Consider the following 24599-nt stretch of genomic DNA (forward strand, 5'->3'; position numbering starts at 1 on the left):
TGTGAGCATAGATTTAAAGAAACTACGGTAAATAAACAGAATTAAAGAAAAAACACAAATGCAATCTATCCTGAGCTTTTCATTAAATTACAGCATTTATTTTAATAGTCTTCAATAACATCTTCATAAGCTTCGTACTTTTTATACAGCAATTCGTTTACAAATTAACAAAAATATGTTCGCTTAGCTTAAATTACACTAATATTTGATATATTGCCGATTGGATCTCGCTGGCTGCACATTGCAGCTACATTAGATCAAGACTCTCATTAAGCTACAGTTTCTAGTTATTGAAACAGTACGCATTGCGCGTGTGCAGTTCAAATGGATCGGTGCGCATCTTCTGCTGGTTATCCTCAACGAAGCGCGTCACATCCGCCACGAGATTTGGTCGCTCCTCGGCGCTGGCGGCGCACGGCGACCAGATCTTGATGTCGTGGTCAATGCCACTGGTGGCCAACATGCATATACTCGGATGCGGCTGCACGCAATTCACGATGGCGCTGTCCGCCCGATAAACGGCGCGTATCTTGCCAGTGTCTCCCTCCCAAATGTACAAATTGCCGTCATCCGAACCGGCGGCTATGAACTCGCCCTGGCTGCCCAAATAGTTGGCCTCCTTTATGTCCGTCGTGATGTTGCAGTGCCCCACATAGCGTTGCATATAGTCGCGTGCCGTCGAACGAAGTTCATACTCGGCGTCCTTCAGTCGCAGGTAGCGGAAGCCATCTTCCATTTCCACTGGCTCCGGCTCTGGTGGCTCAGTGCTCTGCGACTGTCGTCGATTCTCCTTGATGTCCTTATTCAGCATGAGCACGCCGTGATTGTTGGCAAAGTCGGGAAAACGCTGAATGAGTGCCTGCAAGCATTTCTCCGCATCCTGAGGGCGATGCAGCTCAAGCAACGCCCTGGCCAGTCGAAAGTGCGCCTTGACATAGCTCGGATCCAGACGCAGCGCCTCGTGGCAGTCCCTAAGAGCTGCATATATATCTCCAAACCAGCCGCGTCGCATTAGAGCCGTCGCTCTGTTCAGATAGAGGACCTCTCCTTGCGGATATTTCGCCAAGGCCGCTGAGTACGCATCAATTGCATCCACAAGTTTGCCGTTCTCAAGGAAGTCATTGCCCTCCTTCTTATGCACCTCTATGCTGGACGGCAGCGAGCGACTTCTGTGTGGCGCCTTTACCGGCTCCTCCTCCTCCGGAACGAGTGTTGATGTGAAGGCGGGCAGTTCGTAGAAAACTGGAGGTACGGCGTGATTCAGATCAAAGCGGTAGACGTGCTCGCAGCCCATGTTGACCAGCAGCTCCGTGCCATTGCCATTGAACGTAAGATAAGTGATGGCCCGCGACTCGTGAACAATGTTCCGACTGATGTTTTTCACGATCTGTCCGGGTGCATAGTACGCCACACAGGCGGAGAGACCTAAAAGGGATGAGAGCTTAATATGAACCGAATGCTTGCGAATACAATTACGAACCATTACCGTCGGTGGAGGGCAGCTTGCGACGATCGTACACCCGGGCAAAGGGATCGTTGGTGCCCACGGCTAGGTACTCCGTTCTCCTGGGATTAATGGCCAGACATTTGGCCTCTGTGTTCTCCACCTGATCGTGCAGACTCAACAGCCTGACACCATTACCTTCCTCTGGACGGCAGCGGTGTGGCTCCCGTATATCCAGCTGCAGGATGCAGCCATCCTCACCCGCCGACCAGAATATGTGCGGCGAGTCCTGGGCGGTGGCCAGGCGCTTCGCCCGCGACCAATGGCAATTGCACGAAAACAGGGTCTCGTTCGAGTGATTGATGTCGTAGACGTAGATGAACTTATCCGCTGCACACGTAGCCACAATGCTGTTGTTGGTCTTGGGCAGAAATTTGACAGAGAACATGTTGCCCAGATGTTTGGTCCTGATGACATGGACACGCTTCTTTCGGAACGGATCCCAGATCATCACACGATAGTCGTCGGATCCGGAGGCCAACCACAGGCCATCGGTGGTCCACTCCAGGCAGTTAACACAGCCCTCGTGACCGACGAGCAGTGCCTCCTGCTCCAGCCTGTCCACGTAGGCCGGCGAGGCCAGGAGTCGCCGCCGGAGCATCTCGTCCAGCTCATGACCGTACTGCTGGCGCTGCCAATGCAAGGAGCTGGCGTTCAAGGGCGTGTGCTGGCGCTGATAGCGCGAACTAGAGTACTTTACGCGATACAGTTCATCGCTCGACATTATCTCCGACTGCTGTGGATAGGATTATGACACTTGTTTCCGTTTGTTTTCGTCTCGTTCTCCGTTTAATTCATTTTGCATTCGCTGAGTGCTCCTGCCCCGCTTCAGCGCCCCTACCGCCCACTACCTTCCTGTTGTTGACACCTGTGCGAGGCGTTGCCAGGCCAGCGCGTTTTTCGGCGTAACGGCTTACGTTAGCTTACGGAATGTAACAAACAAATTTGGGATGTGGAAAACGTATTTCTTTTTAAAACACCCGAGAAGTGAAAGAATAAGTAGAGCCTAGCACTCAACTGAGTTAAGCTGCCTACGAAGACAGACATAAACTCATTTCTGAAACCCCTTTAACTTACCGCTAAATACTATTTGCTATGCTATGCTTTTGTATTGCATGTGCAAATTAACAACAAATGGGTTTAATATTTTTACGCGTTTACTAATATATTTAAAACAACTACAAGTTCCGCTCTAGCTTACGGATTTTTGTTTAGGGCTGGAGGACAGTGAAAGACTTTTGAGGGATTAAAACAGTTTCGCCATCTGGTAACACTGCCAGATAAACTAAAAAAATCGAATTGATTTATTTAATTCTACGGAAGACGCGACGGTGACAGAAAAGCTGAGACATGTCCAACGAAAAGGAGGACGAGTGCGACAAGCACAAGCAGCAGGCGGCGTCGGACGCCAAGTCCACGTCGAGCGAGGATTCGGATGAGTACCAATCGGCCGGTGAAGGTGAGGATGGCGATGGTGATGGTGACGGTGATTCCCCAGCGGAGCGCCCACCTGACAAAACCAGCCCAACGGTCGCCGCCACGCCTACAGCGAAGCCAGCTTCGCCACTGCCCACTGTGAAATTGACATCCGAGGCTATCCTGGACTATCCCATGCACCGGAGCGTGTTCGAGGACGACATCAAGTCGCTGCAGCGACGACTTCTTTTGAGCACGGCCCAAGACGAAGTGGCTCGCAAGGATAAGCATGGCAACACGCCACTTCATCTGGCCGTAATGCTGGGCAGGAAACACGCTGTCCGTTTGCTTCTGGCCCAAAACGCACCCGTCAAGATCAAGAACAATGAGGGCTGGTCCCCACTGTCCGAGGCCATCAGCTACGGCGATCGCCAGACAATCACCCAGGTGCTGCGGATGCTTAAGCTGCAGTCACGCGAACACATGGAGAGTCGGCGCGAGAAGCTGGTCAACGCGCTGCGCCAGATGCAGGACTTTTATATGGAATTTAAGTGGGATTTTCAATCCTGGCTGCCGCTCGTTTCACGCATCCTGCCCTCGGACATCTGCCGGCTGCACAAGTCGGGTGCCTCCATTCGTTTGGACACCACACTGGTGGACTTCAATGATATGCGCTGGGAGCGAGGAGACATATCGTTCCTGTTTAGAGGGGAGGCGCCGGCCAGGGAATCGCTGGTTCTGTTGGACAATGAGCAGGAATGCTTTCAGCGGCTGCGATACGAGGAATCAGACATGGAGGATGAGGTGGATGTGCTCATGTCGACCGATATTCTGGCCACCCAGATGTCCACCAAGACGATACAATTCGCACGGGCGCAACGCGGCTGGATATTCCGCGCCAATCGCAAGGAGCTCATTGGGGGCCAGTACCAGTGCGAGATCTACACCATCCAGGGTTTGATTCTCAAGCAGCGTAAGAGGAGGGAACACCTGTCACACGAGGATCTACAAAAGAACCGCGCCATTGTCGAGACCATTACCAAGGGTGGCAACCAGCAGCCGGATACGCGTCGCTCCAGCCTAGGCAGCCAGCACACGGCCACGCCACCAGAGACCAATACACCAACGGCTCCTAATGGCATCTCACTGCCGGAACTGCCGCGCCGCAGCTCTCTGCAGGCTCCGCCACCTCCCACAGTTACCTGGCGGCAGTATCTCGATGCGGAGGTCGGTAAGTGCCCACAACTGGGCAGGACACCTGTACACAAGCAATCCAACAAGACGCTGCGAGCCACGGTGGCCATGAGCAAGGACTTTCCACTTAGCGTGGACATGCTGCTGGACGTTCTGGAAGTCGTGGCACCCCTGAAACACATCAACAAGCTGCGCGAATTCGTCACGCTGAAGCTACCGACGGGCTTTCCCGTAAAGATTGAGATACCCGTGCTGCACACGGTGACCGCCAAGGTGACGTTCCAAAAATTCGAGTTCCGCGACAACATCCCCGCCAAGATGTTCGAGGTGCCATCGCACTACTGGGAGGATGTGCGTCGCTTTCAGGACTTATGACCAGGCGACGGAGAAGCCGCGCCAAAGGCCAAAGCTCCAAATCCCGGACAGACAGGCGCAGCGTCGGAAGTTCGTGTCGATTTGAATCGCAATGCGTCCTCACCCTCCATTGCGGAGTTCGATTGATGAGGCGTCCCACGCGCCATACGCCTCTAATTCTGCCTGTCTGCCCACACATTTCAGGTCGCGTTTGGTATTCACTCCAGCGAAAGTCGGAGGATACAGCTCGAACGGGCGGCTTGTTTATGTATGTATGCTTAAGAGGAAAACACCCACACACAAAAAATTGCAATTTTTATCTTTAGGGAATCGCATATTCGCTGTCTAAATCCAAATTGGATGGCCTGAAAATTGCAATTTGACATTTACGTTTTGTTATGTACTGTATTTGTTTGTAATCCCTTCCGCAATTGGGAGGGGCCATTACTTAGTAGTATTTATTGTTAGATTGAACAACATTCTGCACAGGCTCGTCATTTTTCACAGACCGAGTGAATCACTTCAAATCAAATTGTTGATTTCAGATTGCCGCCCTTAATGGGGTGGGGTTCCAAAACAGCTGCTCCATTGGCGAGGAATCCAGAAAGTTCTCTTTCCGAAATTGCCTTTCGTATCTGCCGATAATCGCGGCGGTGCGAAGGTAAAACTAAATGTCCAATCTGTAGAATGGCTGTCTGATAGCCACGTTTCAAGCAACAATTTGAAATGTTTGTTTGTAAGTGATTAGATGTTGTCCAATATCCGATCGTTTCACAAGACGTTTATCATTTTATTTATGTGTACATCCCCTTACGTGTTTAGTGCAATTTCATACGTAGTTTTAAGATCAAATGGGAAAGGCGAATGCTTGTTTTCGCCCCCTTTCCAAAAAAAAAAACAGTCCACATACCCGCTTGAAGAGCGTACATCAAACAAATGCGTTCGTTTTCTACTTAGGCTACGTGTACTAGAGAATCGATCGCAAAACCATTTCCATCGTCTTGCTTCACAATATTCTCGAGTATTTAGAAGTGCGCAAAACTTAGAACAGCTTCACAAATCAATTATTAATAAATATTTATATACACGTATGTATGTACCCATGTATTTATTTATTATTTAGTTCCATCTTAGCCAATTATTTATGCCGTAACGAGCGCGTCTGTACTTGCATTCTATTTTTGTTAATCAACAAAAGCAGCTAGCACCGATTTAGTTTCGGTTCGCATTGCTTTGCTGTGATTTTGCCCACTTAACTACTTCTATTTATATACATATAACTGCCATTGCTTGCTTTCCCTTGGACACAATTTTTCATTTAATTTATTGAATTGCAGCCCATATAGGTAAAACCAATGCGATAATCAAATGAAATCGTTTTTTAACCGTAATCCTAGATCAAAACACATCCTTACATAAACTCTGATGTAAGCAGAAATCAGTATATTTTACTAGTTAAGGCAATTTATTGAAACATTTATATTTATACGTGGCCACCCTAACTGTAACTGAGGCGAGCAATTGTATACGCTCTTAAAAATAATTATATACACAAACTGTAAATGTGCAAACCCAAGAAAATGCGTGTTTTATTTATAAACAAATGGGGGATAGCAGTGATTGGAAATTGAAATTGCGCGCGCTTTTGGGCGTTGCACCACACTTCCAGGCGTGGGTGTGCTATCGCCTGGGCGCTCTTCAACACTACAACTGGCTGAATCAGCTGCTCGAATCACAATCTACGCACAAATTGAGACAAAGTTCAACTTAAAAACGAAAGAAGAGATTACTGAAGCGCACAACGATGATTGTCTCACGCCTGGCATTCCCCATTAGCCATGCCCTGCAGCGGGTAACGCGCCGTGTGGCGGAACACCCCCACAACCTAAGGATCCTGCAGCGCCACATGTCCAGCGTGTACTTCCGCAGTGGAGCCATCAAACCGAAGCCCGAGGAGATGCCCTTCGGCCTGCTGGCCATCTTCTGTGCCGTCATACCGGGACTCTTCGTGGGCGCCACCATCAGCAAGAACGTGGCCAACTTCCTGGAGGAGAACGATCTGTTCGTGCCCGCGGATGACGACGACGACGAGGATTAGGCATCCGGACACTTGACAATCTTCATGTGGGAGTGCCTCCTAGTCGGAATAAATGTGTTCGGTTGTAGCTCCACGTTGGCCCACGCAGAGGAACCCTGCTCTCGGGCATATATTTATTCATTAATTAGCCTCCTTTTTCTACTCTTAAGAATCCTGCATTTTATGTGTTTTGTGCTGTATCCTAAAATCCCGCTTTGATATTTCGTCTATCTGAATGTTAACTATGCTCGTTAAATAATTGAATGACGTAGAATTAAATAAAGTTTATTCGACTATGCTTAAAACTTGTGTTATTATATAATGATGCTCTGCTACATATATAGCATTTCATATGAAACAACTATTATATATGTACGTTTACCTTAAATAGAAATCATAAACTATTAAATATAAACATCCAAGTTTGGTCAACCCACCCAAATTTCGCTGAAAAATGAAACACTTGCTTTTGCCGAAGTGGAATTTTATTGTAATTAAATTTGTTGGGTGTACAAAGGTATGTTTTAAGGACTTTCTCTGCGTTTATTACAATTTCTTCAAATGGTTTCAATTGCTGGGCTTTTGCTTCGAAGATGCGCAGTCAAGTTGCAACGATCCTATTTTTTCTTGAATCATACAAATTATGTTTTATTTTCGCTTTAATATATAAGGATACATATATATCTGCTATATATAGAAGTGTGTTGACTTGCGTATATTTCGTGAAAAGTAAAAGTTTTCCTCAATTTTCCCTTGAACGAACATTCCAATTCGGGTTTTGGTTATGTTTTCTGTATTACTCTCATTATTTTGTTTGCTTTTTTTAAATATTTTTGCATTTTCTGCATACATGTGGTTTTGTGTTTTGCAATTTTTTCAATCATTTTTCCTTGGGTTTTTATTTGTTTTTAGTTTTCGATTTGTTTAATAAAAAAATATGTATTTCACTGCCCCGAGCGGCGACTTTTGTTTTACTTCCGCTTGCGTTAATATATCATTTTGTGTATGTATTGTGTAAAAACATTATTTACTGGTAATATTTTCTCGATTCCATTTGTAACAACAGACAGAAGTCCGAACGCAACTAAAATCGCTTACCAGGCGTTCTCTTTAAATATATGTTTTTGCAAATGTTTATAAATGTTTATGCTTGTCTCCTTCGCTCGGATAATAGTGTAATCATAAAAATCTTGCCTGCTTTCTTGCCATCGGGGTTTGTCGCCCCCTTTTGTTGTTTATTAATATGCTTCATAAGTTGTTTACGCTTTAGCGTTTTTCATGTGTTTTGTTGTATTTCTCATATATGTTGTTGTTGTTTAATATGTGTGTTGCTGTGTGTGTGTGTGTGTTTATGTTTATATTTTATATTTTTTTTTTTTTTTGCTGTTTTTACATAGGTTTTGCCATTTTTTTGTAGATTTTTAGATTTATGTTTTGTTTTCATTTTTTCAACATATTTTCTCAGTTGTTGGTTTTCTGTATTTTCTCTCTTTTTTCAAAGTAGCAAAAACTTGACTCTCATATTCTTGCGGTTTTTTCTTTATTTATTTCTCTCTTTCTTTTCTATTCTGTTCTGTTCTCTGCACAGTTTGCTTTACATTTTTTCGTTTTTATTTTAACTCTTTTGCAATTTTTTTGTTTTTTCTTTGCTTTTTTAAAAGTGTATGGTTGTCGCGTTTCTTTTTCTAAACAAAGCTTTCTTAAAGTTTGAATTTGAGAAAAAAGAATTGAAAAAAATTACATATCGCTTTCGTGTTGTTTGTTGTTGTTTGAAAGTGTGGGTGGAAAAAAGTGTACACTAGAAACTTGTCTACATTTTTAAAAACACAATTTCAATACTTGCAAGAAGCTGAGCTGTCTACATGTATGCTTTAATCTGTTTATTTTGCCATGGTTTTTGTGTTTTCTTTATACGCATACAAAATAATATTAATCCAGTTAAAGCAATGACGAAAGTATTTTTCATTTCACATTTTTCCGTTTTTTTTTTCAATTAACATGTTTATGTAAAAAAAAGAATTCATAAGTGGACTGCAGAATTTCTTTGCGTGACTTTCTTCTTTTTGCTTTGTGTACTTGCGTAAATGCGTTCGAAATTAAATGATTGAAATTGCTTTTGTTGATGTTTCTGGTTTCTGGGATTAGAAAAGAAAAAGCCGTAGTTTTTCGCTTCGTTCTTCTGTGTTGAATGTGTGTCCTTGTTGGCGATCCTCCTGTGCACTAAGCATCAGTGAATGCGAATTGTTGTTCATGTATTGAAAGATTAGTGGAAAACTGCAGGGATAAAACAAATGCAAGTTTAGAAAACTGGAGCGCTGTTGATGAAATATGTAAATTACATACTTTTTGGGTGTAGTGTTTTTGTAAAATGTTCATCCGCTCGAGCTGTTTGAGCTTAGTTAGCGGGCTCGGTGACGCGGTGCACCTGAAGCACGGCCACAGCTTCCTCCACCTTGGCCTTGAGAGCCTCCTGATCCTCGATCATGTGCAAGAGCTCGGAATTTTCGATCTCCAGCAACATGCCGGTGATCTTGCCAGCCAGATTGGCGTGCATATGCTCAATCATCGGATACAGACGCTCGCCGAGGATCTGTTTCTGCTCCTGCGGCTTGGCGTTGGCCAGCAACGAGGCAATGAGCTTCTCAGAATCTGCAAAAATGGGTGCCATTAGTGACGAATCTTACATATTTTAGTAGAGCTAAAACTTACTCTTTCCTTGCAATTGCTGTGGAATTGGCTGGGTCTGATGCAACTGCTGCACTGGAGGATTGCGCATGTTTGAGGTGTACTTGTAGTTAGAAGTACGCTGCTGGGCACCGCCAGCGATTTGGGCTCCGGGGATTTGCATGTTGGGGGCAGCTGTCTGCTGGCCGGTAATGGCGCGTGCTCCAGTGTTGCGCATGTTGTTAGCCGCAGCAGCGGCAGCGTGGGTGCCCTGCACCTGAGGCTGTGCTCCGCGTGCTCCAGCAGCAGCCGAACGGAACTGAGTTGGCACCGCACCGGCTGTGCCCTGGAAGCCGCCAGCGGCGGCAGCTCCGGCCTGAACACCCTGTACGGCTGCTGGCGGACGCACCTGGGGCACCCAGCGGGGTGTGTTTCTCATCTGAGTGGCCACCTGGGAACCGAAGAAGCGCTGATTGGACTGAAGGGTCGGCACAAAGAAGCCGCTTGCCGTGTTGGGCTGGAAGATCTGTCCCAGCTGCTGCATGCGCATGCCGGTCATGTGACGCATGTACTGCGAGGCGAGATGAGCCTTGCGCTCCTCCTTACGTTGGGCCAAAGCAACGTACAAGGGCTTGCTGCCGACGACGCGGCCGTTCAGCTCGGTGACGGCGCATGTAGCCTCGCTTGGGGCATTGAAGCACACGAATCCGAATCCCTTGGAGCGACCCTCCTCATCGGTCATAACCTTGGCCGATGTGATGTTTCCATACGGAGAGAACGCGACGCGCAGGCGATCATCATCGATTGTGTCGTCCAGGTTCTTCACGTACAGGTTCACGCCAAACACAGACTCGTGACGCTTCTGCTTGAGCTCCTCGAACTTGCGCTTCAGCTCCTGCTGGCGCTCGGCCTTCTTCTGGGCACGAGCTACGTAAAGGGACTTGCCCTCTCCCATGTCCTTGCCATTGAGGGCCTGAACGGCCGCCTCAGCAGCCTCTGTGGTCTCGAACGCAACGAATCCGAATCCCTTGCTCTTGCCATCTTCCTTGGACATGACCTTGTAGCTGGTAATCTTGCCGTAGGGCTCGAAGAATTCCTTCAGTTTTTCATCGTCGAAATCCTCGGTGAAGTTCTTCACATACACATTGGTGAAGAGCTTAGCCTTCTCGCCGAGCTCCTTCTCGCGCTCCTTGCGCGGGATGAACTTGCCCACGTAGACCTTCTTGCCGTTGAGCAACATGCCATTGACCTTGTCGATGGACGTGTTTGCGGCCTCTTCAGTCTCGAAGTGGACGAATCCATAGCCCTTTGAATTGCCCTTTTCATCGGTGGCTACCTTGCAGCTCAAGATGTTGCCGAAGGCGGAGAAAGTGTCGTAGATTGCCTTGTTGTCGATGGCCTTATCCAAGTTCTTGATGAACACGTTGCCCACACCGGAGCGGCGAAGTGACGGATCGCGCTGAGACCACATAATACGAATGGGCTTGTTGCGAACCAGGTCGAAGTTCATGGTGTCCAAAGCACGTTCAGCTGTGGATGAAAGTTCGGAAAATTTCGATTTACTACCGATTCGATTTGAGTCTAAAGATAATTACTCGATAAAGAGGCTTAAAGGACATTGTGACTCTTTAACTTCTGCACTGGCCATAAGCAAAAGCAGCGTAGTGCATGGTAAGTCAAGTCTGATCTTTTATCTGGCAACTATGAATCTTAGTCGTGTCAAAAAGGGTTAAATCTGACCAACCAATGGGTTGAAGTTGCTAAAAATCTCTAGATAGGCAAGGGGACGATCTGTTGAGTCTAATTTTGATGATGCATTTAGCGTTTGTTATGCTTCTACTTCTGCAGATGGTATGCAAAACCCATCAGCATGGTAAGTTGCATGACTTTCTCTGGCAACAGTTAATCTTAGTAGTGTCAAAGAGGGTTAAATCTGACCAACCAATGGGTAGAAGTTGCTGGAAATCTCTAGATATGCAAGGGGACGATCTGTTGAGTCTAATTTCAATGATGCATTTAGTGTTTGTTATGCTTCTACTTCTGTAAATGATATGGATCGACCATCTACATGGTAAGTTGCATGACTTTCTCTGGCAAACAGTTAATCTTAGTCGTGTCAAATAGGGTTAAATCTGACCAACCAATGGGTAGAAGTTGCTGGAAATCTCTAGATATGCAAGGGGACGATCTGTTGAGTCTAATTTCAATGATGCATTTAGTGTTTGTTATGCTTCTACTTCTGTAAATGATATGGATCAACCATCTACATGGTAAGTTGCATGACTTTCTCTGGCAAACAGTTAATCTTAGTCGTGTCAAATAGGGTTAAATCTGACCAACCAATGGGTAGAAGTTGCTGGAAATCTCTAGATATGCAAGGGGACGATCTGTTGAGTCTAATTTCAATGATGCATTTAGTGTTTGTTATGCTTCTACTTCTGTAAATGATTTGGAACAACCATCTACATGGTAAGTTGCATGACTTTCTCTGGCAAACAGTTAATCTTAGTCGCGTCAAATAGGGTTAAATCTGACCAACCAATGGGTAGAAGTTGCTGGAAATCTCTAGATATGCAAGGGGACGATCTGTTGAGTCTAATTTCAATGATGCATTTAGTGTTTGTTATGCTTCTACTTCTGTAAATGATTTGGAACAACCATCTACATGGTAAGTTGCATGACTTTCTCTGGCAAACAGTTAATCTTAGTCGCGTCAAATAGGGTTAAATCTGACCAACCAATGGGTAGGAGTTGCGGCATGGCATCTACACTTCATAGAGTAAAAACTAGCTTAAAACGAGTTGTTTTCATTTCGACAGGGCTGTCGAACTTCGCCCTAACCTTAATAACTAGAGTTCAAAAAACTTGCTGGAATGCGACGGGCTTTCACACGCAGCGTAATCATCACAAGCCACCAGCTTTGTGCCATTGTGCGCTTAATTGAATAAACAAATGTAAGCGAACAACGGGAACCGAAGAAGCAGCAACTATGCGCAGTGAAAGTTTTGTTTTCGTTTTTTGTAAAAACAAGATTTTAATGGGCGAAAGAGGGGCCGATACGCAGCAGTTCACTGACATGTCAAGAATTTGGAAGTGTTAATGGAATGGAATGCGGAGGGCAGGGAAGATTTGTGAAAGTAAAAGCAAAACAAAAGTTAGAGGCGGCAATAGAGCGAACGTGCGGAAACTGAGTTAATGGAATATAACCTAAAATAGATGAAGGCCAAAAAGAAATGGTCCAAACAACAATATGAACACATGTTTATGCGCGTCGACGTGTGCGTGTGCGTGCGCGCAAGTTCGCCGCTTGGAAACAACACACACACACACACCACACAAAATAAACGAGAAGAACGGGCAATGAAACAATGAAACCTCTAATGGGCGGGGCTGCGATAAGCTGCCTGGGCAGTATGAAACCATATTATTCCATCATAATTGCAATTTTGTGCGAAATTGAAGCGGAAATTTCTAGGCGAACGGTTGATGAGTGCCACGAGCCAGCTGTTTGGCCCTCTTCATACCCCACTCTAACCATGTATCCATCCAGAATAACTGGAACTGATATAAACATGTGTGTGTGTACACACTGGTGGGAATTGATTGCGTATGTGTGTGTGCGCGAGGAGATTAACGTAAGCAATGCACTGTGGAGCGAGTTATGAAACACTTGGAGCCGTTTATCTGGTCTCCTATGAGAGCCATCATTCCATCAAGTCCAGTTTGGACGTGCGTTTTGCCCCACTGTATGGCATGTGGTTGTGTGCGTGTGTGAGTAAGCGAGTGCAAAACTGCACACGTGTTTTCTTTGTTTCGCGCGGAAGGGGGCTACTTTTACGGGTAGTACGACTACAAAGTTACACTACTTTTGCATGGATTACTCACCATCGGCTGGCTGCTGGAAGTTGACGTAGGCATAACCCAACGAGCGACGGGTAATCACATCGCGGCAGACACGAATGGACAGCACTGGACCAGCAGACGAGAACTTATCAAAAAGTCCCGATTCGTTGACGTCCTGTGGGAGATCACCGACGTATAGAGAAGCCATATTTGGTGATCAGGTCTACCTGCAATTTTTAACAATTAATTTCCAATTTTTTTGCACTTAAATTTGTGTTTTTTCTTAATCTTTACGGACCGGATGGATTCGACCAGGCAGGCGGTGAAATAGAAAGAAAAAAAGCGGCGTGGCTTTTGCTCTTCTATTCGTCTCTCTGTCTGTGTGTCTGGGTGGCAACACTGGTACATGTGACAGTCGGTAGACATGGCAACGTTGGCATGTGCTTTGTTGTTGCTCTTTACGCTCCCCTTTTCTCTTTCTCTTCGTGTTGGAAAATTTCCACACATACACACAGACACAAAGATAGACACGCGTTTGCATGCTCGAATTTTGGCGAATTCTTCGATTTCCCCGAAATTTCACGACAAATAAGGGGCATATAGCACAATTCTGTGGCCAAGCTGGCATTTCTAGACGCCATCTTAGAACGAGCAACGACCACAAACAAAGCAAATTTCGATGGGAAAATTTCTCTGTACGCTTTGTCTTGCGTCGCGCCCTCTCACTCGTTCCACCACTAAAAACGAATAGCTTTGCACTGTACTTACTTCTCCAAGCACTTGCTCAAATTTTTTGCTACTTTTTACAATTTTTTTTTGTTACGTTTTTGTGTTTTAATATTTTTTTTTATTTTTTATATATTTTTTCTTCACAAAAAATATGTGATAAGCCGTGTGCTGAAAGCGAATCCACGACCGCTCACGTAAACGGACTCTACACGACTCATAGAGAGGAGATTCGTTAGCGATGGCCCCACAAAATATCGCTGAAATCCTACTGGTCAGTGCTGCCACATGGGGTTGCAGAAAACAAATGTCACTAAAAAATCCGACAGCGCAAAATTTACAAATTATAAGATTTTGTTAAAACCCCATTTTGATGTGCATGTTTCAAAAGAGCTACTCATTAGAATTGAAATAAATAAATTTTTTGTTATGTAGCTAATTTGCGATAATAAATAATACTTTGCACTTTGGGAACCCTGCTGCATTTGACTTTTAAAAAAATAAATGTCTTGCAGTCTCTGGAAATTTTCTTGAATACTTTAGCCCACCAAACACAATCTAATCTTGGAAATTCCGATTTTTTTTACTCATTTTGCAAGCTATCCTAAGATGATGAAAAATAATCGGAGTGGCGTGGGCAACACTAGTTAGCATGATTTAGAAAAAGATTTTTCAGCAGTGCCCGTCTTAAATTTCTGCAAATTTCTGCACAATCTCATCTTTGGGAACTTACCTTAATCAGTGAAAAAGTGATGGGGCTGCAAGACGACACTCCGAGAAGAGCTCGAACAGTTGCTTTCTTGATTGACGTTCTTGATTGAAATCGGCACTCCAGAGCTTGGTGTATTTTTTGTTTTTTTGGTTTTCTACGAAATAAACAACACTCAAGGATGGCCGAGGGTATTTATTTTTTTTGTCTTTTTCCCGTTTTGGACGTCTGCTGCATGTGCCCTATCTGGCGTTCGAGTACCTAATGAAGCGGCGAGGCAAAAGTCGGAGCCTGTCAAACTTCAAACCGAAGTGTCACTTTGGGCGCCTACTGCCGTTTTTCGAGTGAAATCTCAAAAGACGTGACATTTTCGAAACATTTATTTGGGCATTATATACTTCATTAAACATATTTCGCTCTGGTTTGCCAGCAATTTACTTGGCTTGAGACTTTGTTTGCTTTCAACTCAATTTTGATTTTTCGTAGCATTTAATAGTTAAACATAAAACGTACTGGCTTAATTCATTAGTGTGTAGTTTGCCTAGTCTATGGGTGAAAATTATTGAACTAGTCCTAAATTTTATTTAATTTGTTTGTATGTATATCAAGTGTTTTTTGTATGCATGACATGATTTGTGTGAGTTTTCCCATTTTAATGTATATTTTTCAAAAATATACATGGGCGTATCGCTAGAGTACAGTACTGAACTTATTTGAATTTTCATTTTAATAGACATTATTGAATACGTTTTCATTCAGCAGCGAATGTTACATAGGCTTCCAGATTAATCTTTTAATACTTTTACCAATTTTGTGGAAATTTTTTTAAGTTTTGCTGCAACACTTAACTGCCATTGCACAATTATAACCTGTATTTAGTTGCTTTTTGCATTTTTTTTTTTTTGTTTTTTTACCATTTAACATTTTATCGCTTTAATGCTGAACCAATAGTTTGAACATTCTTTTGCTATTTTGGCAGTGGGTTGGTAATAAACTTTTAAACATTAACAAATAAAGAGGCCCGCAGTTGGCAGCGATCATTAATACATAATAACGAAGAGAAATGATAAATATAAAATTAATAATGAGTCGGTATGCCAAAGGGTTCAGTTTCCAATCAATCCAATCGCCGTTGTCGCAGTATCTCCTCCCCACTCCACCAGGTACTGGACCTGTCCATTTCCCATACGCCGCTTGGCCCGAATGGCAAAGGGCTCACCAGCATCTATGCGATTCATAGCGCCACCAAAGTACTTGTTCACCGACTGTTTCAAATCCAGCATGGAATGTCCTGGGGCTCCAATGCCGTTGCTGCTGCTGCTGGTTGCTGTCGAGCTGGTGGAGTTGCGGCGGCTTTGGCTGGGTGACTGCTTCTGTGGCCGCTGGCGCAATAGGCGCCCGTGTGTCGGCTTTCCCATTGGCGGCGCGGGTGGCTGCAGATCTTTGGCATAGATAGGAAGGTAGTGGCTGGGTATGGGATTGATGGTGGTGGTGCTGATGACCTAATAGGTGGAATCGGAAAAACATCTTAGACATTGTAATAACACACGCGTTTAACTCTTACCTCAATGGCCGTGGTCAGGCGACGAGTGCGTCGTCTGCGCACTTCCTGATTGGGCCCTATAGTTATGTCTTTGGCACTCAGTCTTCGCTTGATGGTGCGCACCATTCGCGGCTGCTCCTTGGATGTGCCCTTAAGCTTGAAAATGCTGTTGATGATGCCATTTACTCCGACTCCAGCTCCCACACCGATACTTCGTCCCTGCGACGACTTTTTGGGAGTCGCCATAAGGAAGGGATTGTTGCGTCCCAAAAAGTTGACCGGCGGTGGTATGATGAGGTCCAACGAACTGGTTCCCCGGCTGCTGCTGGAGTTCTCGTCGGATGATAGATCACAGTGATTTCGGCTGTTGTCATAGCGTTTGGACAAACGGAAAGCCTTGCGTTTGCGGCTGCTGTTTGCGTTCAGCAGCGGTGGAATGGGGGCTGGTATTTTGCCGGGATCGCCATCGTTGGCATTGTCGTCGTCGAGGTCCGGCTTCAGTGGCAACTCATCATGCTCATCGGCCTTTTGAGCGGCCTGCTTTTTGGCCTTCTCGATGATCTGTTTGATGGGTATTTCGTCCTCGCTGGTTTCTACTGGGTCATCTTCATCTGTATTAAACTCATACACATCTTTGGGAGCTCTTTTCGGAAGTTCGCTGGCACTTCCTCCTTGAGGCTCCTCGGCCAGGAGTATCAGTTTAAACTTGTTTACGAGCAGCTCATCGGACAGCTCCTCGTGCTGCTCAAGGAACACCTTGGGAATGTGTGGCGGGCCACTGTGTCGCAGTGCATAGAAGGCCGGCGCCCTTTTAAACTCCCTGCCACAGACAAATCTGTCGGAGTAGTCCTTAAGGGTTTGCTTGAGACGCTCCATCAGTGTCGTCTCCGGCAATGTGCGCCACTGTTCGCAGATAGGCAGCTGGCTGCGCTGTTCAAGTATGAAGGGCCAAATGTCCTTAAGCAGGTGATGGTATTTCTGGTGCTGATGTTTTCGCAGATTGTACAGTGCAATGTGGAGCACGTCCACCCAGTCGATTTGCATACGACGAACGAACTCCGTGCCATTGTTACAGACCGTGCAGCAGAACACAAAGAACCTAGAAAACGAGTTTAATTTAAGTTTGGATCACAGAAAAGCTATTGAATACGTACATATCGCCGCGCAGCAGCTTCTGTTTGAAGTTCTGCATGCATTGTGTGTGGAACCAGTTCCGACATTTGCAACACTGCAGCATGTTGTGATCGAATTTTCCCGGTTTGCCGCAGTAGCAGTAGATCTGCTCTTCGTTGACCCGATGCTTCTCATCCCAGCTGAGCTTATCCGCCTGTGGGTTAAACCGGATTAGAAACCTAATTCGCTGGCTTAGGCTCGCAGAATACTCACATGGTAGGGCAACTGGCGGCAAATTCCCGCAGGTTTTGTGATCTTATGGCTGACGGGCTGTTGCATTTTCATGGGCTTAGCGCAGCGCTTGCAACTCCAAATTCCGCTACCGGTAACAATTTCAACGGTGCAACCACGATGATAGCCACGTCCGCAGCGCTCGCAAATTTCGACCACGTCCTCTATATCCGATCGCTTGCAGGCCACGCACATGGGACCACTGGGCGAGGTATTTGATGAGTCCGAACTGGATGCACCCCCTCCGCCAGTGGTGACCGAGCTGCCACCACCCAGCTTGCGCAGCTTATCCGGTTCACACCATTGCTCCGACTGATCATCAAAACGGATAAGATATTGATCGCTTGTCTGGTCAATAATGGTCCCCAGGTAAAACCTGCCATCGTTGCATTTGATGAAGACATCCTCCTGAAGCGCATAAGTGACCGCTGGCGAGGGATCGGCAACTGGTGGTGCTGGTGGTGGTGGCGATGGAGGTGTCGGCGGCGTTGGCGGTGCTGCTTCGACGGTCTTGAAGCTTGGCTTCATTGAGTTGACGCCTTTGAGCAGCGACTGCGTGGCTAGTAGCGGAGGCGAGGGCGAATCTTTACCGGGTGAACTCATCGCCTCCGGCGTAGTTGGTGGTGTCTGTGGCGTTGTGGTTGTAGAATCCGGCTCATCCACAATCACCACTGCCGCTGAGGTGGTCGCGGTGCCACTATAACTGCTGCTGGATACAGAGCTGCTGCTGCAGCTGCTGCTGTCCGCCGTGCTGCTGTCGATGAGGGGCAGGATGGCCTTGTGCTGGATGGCCGGTATGATGGGCGAAGGTTGTTGGGCCGTGCTAAGCGATGAACTTATCGAAGTGGGCGTCTCCGTGTAGTGGTTATTAATGCAAATGTTTATGCGGTCTAACACGACGGTGGAGGGCGGTGAGGAGGAATTGGTCACAGGCACCAGCGGCGGCGGCTGCAGCTGCTTGCCCGTTCCGCTGGTCGCCAGCAGATTGATTTGGCCCGCAGCTTGGCTACCGCCACTGGGTATGTAATAAGACTGAACCGGCGCATAGATGGAGTGCGCTTCCTGCGGCGACTTGTTCAGGCTGTATACACTCGGCGCCGTCGAGATGATTCGTATATTGTTGGCTTTAAAAGGGCTGCAGTTTGTTGCCGCCTGTTGCTTTGGTGGCGTTGCCTGCTGAGCGAAACTGTTCGTGATCTGGATGGTGCTGGGATGTGTTGGATGCGTGGTCTGCGGCCCAGTGGTGGCATAGTAGCGCTTGGCCACCGTGGCCGGTCCTGCGTTGGGCGGCAGGATCTGGTAGGTGGTGGTCATCCACTGCGGTTGCTGGCCAGCTGGCTGTGCTAAGTAGCTGTAGGTGGCCGGAGGAGCTGCTTGGCCGGCGGCACTTGGCTGCTGCATGAACGGATGTGCCACGTTCTGCGGCGGATGATCGTGTTGCAAGTGAAAATGGTTGTTCATCATTGCGGCTGTGTGTGCGTGCTAGATGGGTTGATTCTTCCTGTGCGCAGTCTTTTCTGAAAAATAGGGATCTTCAGTTCTATTTGCCGGCTTTTCGCAGTGCGTTTTTCATTGATTTTGCGATCGTTTCCCGCTGATTAACACGAGCTCATTAATCTGGCGCCTTTTTCGTCGAATTTGTTGTTGCCCGCCGACACATACATGCACACTTTTGCTACACACACGGACTGGAGAGCGGGCCCTTTTGTATTCTCTGTGTCTTCCTCATTCGTACTTTTCCACACGCACCACGGCACTTCTAGTTTCGGGAGCCGATTTACCCACCTTTCAGAGTGTTTCGATTCGTGCATTAAATTAGCATTTTGCTCTAATTGATTCGGCTATCGGCTTTGAACGTCGTTGCCCCAAGTTCATCTTTAGGACCAGCGAAAATGCACAAAACAAATCACTTGAAAATTAATTTGTGTCAGCCATTTTTCAACATATGCCCACTAGTGTGACCGCATCCGAGAATTATATTTTTCATTCCTTTTTACTTGTCTGAATATACCATAACAATCTATGTTATAGGAATACATTTAACTTTATTAAAATATATAATAAAATGGTGCTTAATTGTTGGACATTGCATACCACAATCACTTTTACACTCTGCTTAGAAATATGGAAACTTATGATATTTTCTTTATAGACTGGCAAAGACTCCGCGGTCTCGTGCTGGAAAATACTAGAAAAATCATAAAAATATTTGCTGAAGATTAATAAAAGTTAATATCATATTTCATTCAGAGTTTAAATAGAAAGCGACAAATAATAAAATCAAAATACAGCAAACGATACCAACATTAAGGGAAAGTTTTTTAAGGACTATAAATTAGTCGGGTCGTCATCTCAACATTGGTAAATTAGCTTAGAAATTTTTTTTTATTACTTGCCTTAAAACCTATCCATCTAAAAATAGTTTTTAATTATTATTAATTTCAAGTTACCAAATAGAAAATACTAAATAACCAAATCCTTATCTTTAGTACTGCCGTATTAATGTCGTCCATTATTTATCAATTATTGCTGCAAGTAACCACGAAATCAACGTAAGCAACATTTCAACAATTTCAAAAATAAATCAAAGAATTATTTAATAAATTAATTTGTCTAATGATCATTCCACTAATTGGGGTCAATATTTGAATACGAAGCTGCGCGCCAGAAAATACTAGAAAAATACCAGAGGACCAAGCAGACAGACAGAAATGGTATAAATAGCAGCGAACTTTAGTCCGATGGGTTTTTTCCAAACTGGTCACGCTGCGAACAAAAGCAAATTTACTTGACGGAGGTTTCATTAAATTTTCACTTGTGATTAAATCGCGAAAAAACAGTTAAAAACCGAAGAACTTTAAAAACAAAAGCGGTACACATAGAAAGTGAAGTGCAATTACAAAACTTAACAAGTTTAACGCGAGTTTTTCACTCCGCGGAAGCCTTAAGAGCTACAAAATTGTTAAGGTAGGTAGGTGGAGCAAGAGAAGAAGAACTAGAGCTCCATTTGTGCAAGTTGGTGGCTCGAATGACGCACTTGGCTGCAACCGAAAACATTCGATTCCGATCAGAGCTGCAACTTTCACATCAAAATTGTACCCATATGTACATTTTACATATGTATTGTGTACCTGGACACGCACACTGTTTCCCGCACGCATACAAACACACTCGAACACACATGCAAAAGCGTGGAAAAGTGAACTGTGAACTGGAAAAAAGCGTGTGTGTTGGTGTACCTTGAATTCATTGACTACTCCTTTCCAGGCTGCTGGTAACTTTATGTCCAGGCGTTCATCCGCTAAAGCCGTGCAGTTCAAGCACGAATCGGAGGAAGAGGAGGACGACGAGGAGGAGCAGCTGCCTTCCAGAAGAATGCACTCTTACGGAGACGCTGCCGCCATCGGAAGCGGGGTGCCGGCCTTTTTGGCCAAGTTGTGGCGCCTGGTGGACGATGCCGATACCAATCGCTTGATTTGCTGGACCAAGGTAAGACTACGCCGCCATATTGTTTATTTACCTTTCCAGAGTCTCCCCTCCCACCATTTACCGCTAATCAGCATGGCAACAACAATGACTTAGCTTGCAGGTGTCTCAAGCTCTCTTTCGCTCTCGCCTCTTGCTCTCTGTTTTGTTGTTGTCCATGCCGCATCGCACGTATGCAAGTTGCCTTCCCCCTCATATTCATTTTCTTGTTGTTGTAATTATTGTTGTTGTTGATGTTGCCATTTGCATGCGTACGTGCGTGAACTCTGAAAAATTTTCCATCTCCAACTGTCAATCGAAAAATTTCCCTTGGTCATTCAGTTGGTTTTTCATTTAAGATAAGAGTAATTGGTTCTCACTTAGGTTACCACACACTCTTAACGAAGAGTTTACTGATAAGCATGGCGTTCACATACCATTTTCAGTCAGAAACATACGCACATAAATGTGTTTGTACGTATGTACATAGCTACATCTTACTATTTTCAAAACCAAAATGGTTACATACATATTTTAGAAAACTTAAACCTTGATACTATACGAATTTCTTGATAAATTGAATATTTTAACACTTTTTAAAACACTTGCTTGAGATATCGTTATATATATTATGTACATATATACTTTACGAGATGTTCAAGCATTTTTTACTACTTTCAACTACTATTATTTGGCTCGTAACTGTAATTTCGCATCTATAGATATCATTTCAATTAGCTAATTATTTACGTTGAGGCAAACGCTTATCGGCTTTAGTTTGCGGCCTACCGCTAATAGGTTTGTGGCAACCACATATCAGCATGACTCTCATATCGCTTCCGTTTTTCGTTTTGTTTTTTGCAGGATGGCCAAAGTTTCGTTATACAAAATCAAGCGCAATTCGCCAAGGAACTATTGCCTCTGAACTACAAGCACAATAACATGGCCAGTTTCATAAGGCAATTGAATATGTGTAAGTTGCATCTGAACCATCTCCGTTGAAACATCAACTAATAACATCTTTCATTTGTGCTTTGCAGATGGATTCCACAAGATCACCTCTATTGACAACGGTGGATTGCGTTTTGATCGCGACGAGATTGAATTTTCACATCCATTTTTCAAACGCAACTCGCCCTTTCTCTTGGACCAAATCAAAAGGAAGATATCGAACAACAAAAATGGCGACGACAAGAGTGTGCTGAAGCAGGAGGCCGTGTCTAAGATCCTCAGCGATGTTAAGGTCATGCGGGGTCGTCAGGACAATCTGGACTCGCGCTTCTCAGCCATGAAACAGGAGAACGAGGTGCTATGGCGTGAGATAGCCAGCCTGCGCCAAAAGCATGCGAAACAGCAACAGATAGTCAACAAACTGATTCAGTTCCTAATATCCATCGTGCAACCGTCGCGCAACATGTCCGGCGTGAAGCGCCACATGCAGTTGATGATCAACGATACGCCGGAAATCGATCGAGCACGCACCACCAGCGAGACGGAGAGCGAGGGTGGCGGCGGTCCGGTTATCCACGAGCTTAGCGAGGAGCTTCTTGATGAGGTGATGAATCCATCACCGGCTGGCTACACCGCAGCATCACAGTACGACCAAGAGAGTGTCTCTCCGCTGGCCGTTGAGCGTCCGCGATCTAACATAAGCATTAGCTCTCACAACGTCGATTATTCGAATCAGAGTGTGGAGGACTTGCTGCTCCAGGGAAATGGAACCGCTGGCGGTAATCTTCTAGTAGGCGGAGCCACTTCTCCGATGGCCCAAAGTGTTAGTCAATCGCCGTCCCCACACGTTGTCTACACGGTCACCGAGGCACCCGATTCTCATGTCCAGGAAGTGCCAAACAGTCCACCTTATCACGAGGAGCAGAATGTACTCACCACGCCCATGGTGCGGGAGCAGGAGCAGAAGCGTCAGCAGCTTAAGGAGCAGAACAAGCAGCGACGACAGGCGGGCGACAATGTAATTGATGCTGGAGAGATACTCGTTGATAGTTCGTCGCCCAAGACGCAACGGACGAGCAGCCAGCATAGTAGACAACCTGATGTGATGGTCCAGCCAATGATTATCAAGTCTGAGCCGGAAAACAGCTCCGGACTGATGGAGCTAATGACTCCCCCAAACGCAGATCTGTACAATGTCAACTTTATCAGTGAGGATATGCCAACGGATATTTTTGAAGTAAGCTATTTTTAGACCTTTTAATTCTTTAGGTAGTTGCTAACACTTTTCTCCTAACTTCTTAGGATGCCCCGCTTCCTGACGGCGTGTCAGAGGCAGCCAAACTGGACAAACAGCAGAAATTTGGGCAAACGACAGTGAGCAGCGGAAAGTTTGCCAGCAACTTTGATGTGCCTACCAACAGTACTCTGTTGGATGCCAATCAGGCCTCGACATCGAAAGCAGCGGCCAAGGCGCAAGCCTCTGAGGAAGAGGGATTGGCTGTGGCCAAGTACACTGGCGCTGAGAACGGAAGTAACCGAGATCCCAACACCGGTCAACTCCTCAGGATGGCCTCAGTGTTAGTAGACCAGAAGCATTCAAACTCAACTCGGATAAGCCATAATCAAGCGGCTAATTCTTACTGTTGCAGTGACGACCTCCATGGGCACTTGGACAACATGCAAGATGAGTTGGAAACACTAAAGGATCTACTGCGTGGCGATGGGGTGGCCATTGATCAAAACATGCTCATGGGTGTAAGTATCAACATTTAGTAAAAAGTTTTCTTATAAGCTAGCTGTCCGTTTGTCCGACCCGAGGCTGATTTAACGTATATTCTATTTACATGATTAGGCGCCTAGCAGGACGCCCAATTTTCAGTTGCCGGAGGACGAGCTGCTTTTAAAGGTCAGCACAAAACGTCCACATCTGGCCTTCATGTCTGAAAATTCCCCGATCGATCTAACAATGTGGTTGTTTTGTATACTTTACAGCTGTTTAACGACTCTGATCTGATGGACAACTATGGCCTATCGTTTCCCAATGACAGCATGAGCAGTGAAAAGAAAGGTTGGTTCGGCTATCAGTATTAATTTTCCGCTCGAAACTAACAAATTTGCTTTAAGCAGCGCCCAGTGGCTCTGAACTGATTTCCTATCAGCCCATGTATGATCTGTCCGACATCTTGGACACGGACGATGGCAACAAGGATCAGGAGGCCAGCAGGCGCCAGCTGCAGACGCAGAGTTCGGTCTTAAATACGCCACGTCACGAGTTGTAACTTATATTAAGTAGTAGCAGCTCAGCCGTTTAACTGGCGAACAAATTGTTTTTAGTGTTTATGGAATTCTTTACACGTTAATTTTCATCACCTACTCTGTCTAACCTATTAGTTGATTCATACAATAGTCACATTAATAATCACTTTAATCATACGAATGATCTGTATATGCCTTATGCACTATATATATGATATATAGACTAACCAGTTCTTGTTGTAGAAAGACTCGAAGAATCTGTAAAGAGTACGATTTATTTAGTATCACGGGATTTTGCGGGCCTCGGCTCAGGTAGATGATTTTTGGTTTGCACTAACCGATCGAGTGGAGCGATGGCTGCTCAGATCGTAGACGATTTAAGATCGCACGCTTTAGGTTATACGATTTACACACTCCTTTTATTAATCGAAAATAAACTGTTTAATGCAGCGTTGAGCTGCAAATGAAATCAATTTTTTTTCATTTTCTTTGG

General features: G+C 45.4%; 6 protein-coding genes across 13 annotated transcripts; 3 read left to right on the top strand and 3 right to left on the bottom strand.

The window, feature by feature from the left end:
- Positions 1-76: 76 nt before the first annotated feature.
- On the bottom strand, positions 77-2485 carry LOC120444350 (WD and tetratricopeptide repeats protein 1). Of its 2 annotated transcripts, none has more exons than XM_039623932.2 (2): positions 1487-2485; positions 77-1425 (listed from the first exon to the last, which is right to left on the bottom strand). In XM_039623932.2, the coding sequence occupies exons 1-2, from the start codon at positions 2226-2228 to the stop codon at positions 284-286; spliced, it is 1884 nt and encodes a 627-aa protein (XP_039479866.1). In that variant the 5' UTR covers positions 2229-2485; the 3' UTR covers positions 77-283. The 2 variants fall into 2 exon arrangements, with proteins under 2 accessions (XP_039479866.1, XP_039479864.1); XM_039623930.2 differs by having other exon boundaries at positions 1481-2485.
- Positions 2486-2758: 273 nt separating this feature from the next.
- LOC120444352 (ankyrin repeat domain-containing protein 13C) lies at positions 2759-6044 on the top strand. The gene has a single exon (XM_039623934.2). It carries the CDS (start codon positions 2855-2857, stop codon positions 4487-4489), a length of 1635 nt encoding a protein of 544 aa, XP_039479868.1. The 5' UTR covers positions 2759-2854; the 3' UTR covers positions 4490-6044.
- Positions 6045-6167: 123 nt separating this feature from the next.
- Positions 6168-6850, top strand: LOC120444354 (essential MCU regulator, mitochondrial). Its single transcript, XM_039623938.1, has one exon. The coding sequence runs from the start codon at positions 6273-6275 to the stop codon at positions 6564-6566; it is 294 nt and encodes a 97-aa protein (XP_039479872.1). The 5' UTR covers positions 6168-6272; the 3' UTR covers positions 6567-6850.
- A 162-nt stretch (positions 6851-7012) lies between these two features.
- Positions 7013-14684, bottom strand: LOC120444349 (polyadenylate-binding protein). Of its 3 annotated transcripts, none has more exons than XM_039623929.1 (5): positions 14512-14684; positions 13095-13279; positions 9255-10739; positions 8889-9194; positions 7013-8819 (listed from the first exon to the last, which is right to left on the bottom strand). In XM_039623929.1, exons 2-4 carry the CDS (start codon positions 13258-13260, stop codon positions 8941-8943), a joined length of 1905 nt encoding a protein of 634 aa, XP_039479863.1. In that variant the 5' UTR covers positions 13261-13279; positions 14512-14684; the 3' UTR covers positions 7013-8819; positions 8889-8940. The 3 variants fall into 3 exon arrangements, with proteins under 3 accessions (XP_039479863.1, XP_039479861.1, XP_039479862.1); XM_039623927.2 differs by lacking the exon at positions 14512-14684 and adding an exon at positions 13821-13998; XM_039623928.1 differs by lacking the exon at positions 14512-14684 and adding an exon at positions 13351-13482.
- Positions 14685-14849: 165 nt separating this feature from the next.
- Positions 14850-19403, bottom strand: LOC120444347 (polycomb protein Pcl). Of its 2 annotated transcripts, none has more exons than XM_039623925.2 (5): positions 19220-19403; positions 17417-18946; positions 17185-17357; positions 16052-17129; positions 14850-15989 (listed from the first exon to the last, which is right to left on the bottom strand). In XM_039623925.2, the coding sequence occupies exons 2-5, from the start codon at positions 18896-18898 to the stop codon at positions 15594-15596; spliced, it is 3129 nt and encodes a 1042-aa protein (XP_039479859.1). In that variant the 5' UTR covers positions 18899-18946; positions 19220-19403; the 3' UTR covers positions 14850-15593. The 2 variants fall into 2 exon arrangements, with proteins under 2 accessions (XP_039479859.1, XP_039479858.1); XM_039623924.2 differs by having other exon boundaries at positions 17417-18951.
- A 782-nt stretch (positions 19404-20185) lies between these two features.
- LOC120445777 (heat shock factor protein) lies at positions 20186-24575 on the top strand. 4 transcript variants are annotated; one of them, XM_039626381.1, is made up of 9 exons: positions 20186-20401; positions 20702-20923; positions 21764-21872; positions 21940-23087; positions 23153-23427; positions 23500-23605; positions 23703-23756; positions 23843-23918; positions 23978-24575. In XM_039626381.1, exons 2-9 carry the CDS (start codon positions 20717-20719, stop codon positions 24127-24129), a joined length of 2127 nt encoding a protein of 708 aa, XP_039482315.1. In that variant the 5' UTR covers positions 20186-20401; positions 20702-20716; the 3' UTR covers positions 24130-24575. The 4 variants fall into 4 exon arrangements, with proteins under 4 accessions (XP_039482315.1, XP_039482313.1, XP_039482316.1 ...); XM_039626379.1 differs by having other exon boundaries at positions 23153-23605; XM_039626382.1 differs by lacking the exon at positions 23703-23756.
- Positions 24576-24599: the final 24 nt, after the last annotated feature.

Source organism: Drosophila santomea, chromosome 2R (genome assembly GCF_016746245.2).
Source record: "Drosophila santomea strain STO CAGO 1482 chromosome 2R, Prin_Dsan_1.1, whole genome shotgun sequence".
Classification (NCBI taxonomy): Eukaryota; Metazoa; Arthropoda; class Insecta; order Diptera; family Drosophilidae; genus Drosophila; species Drosophila santomea.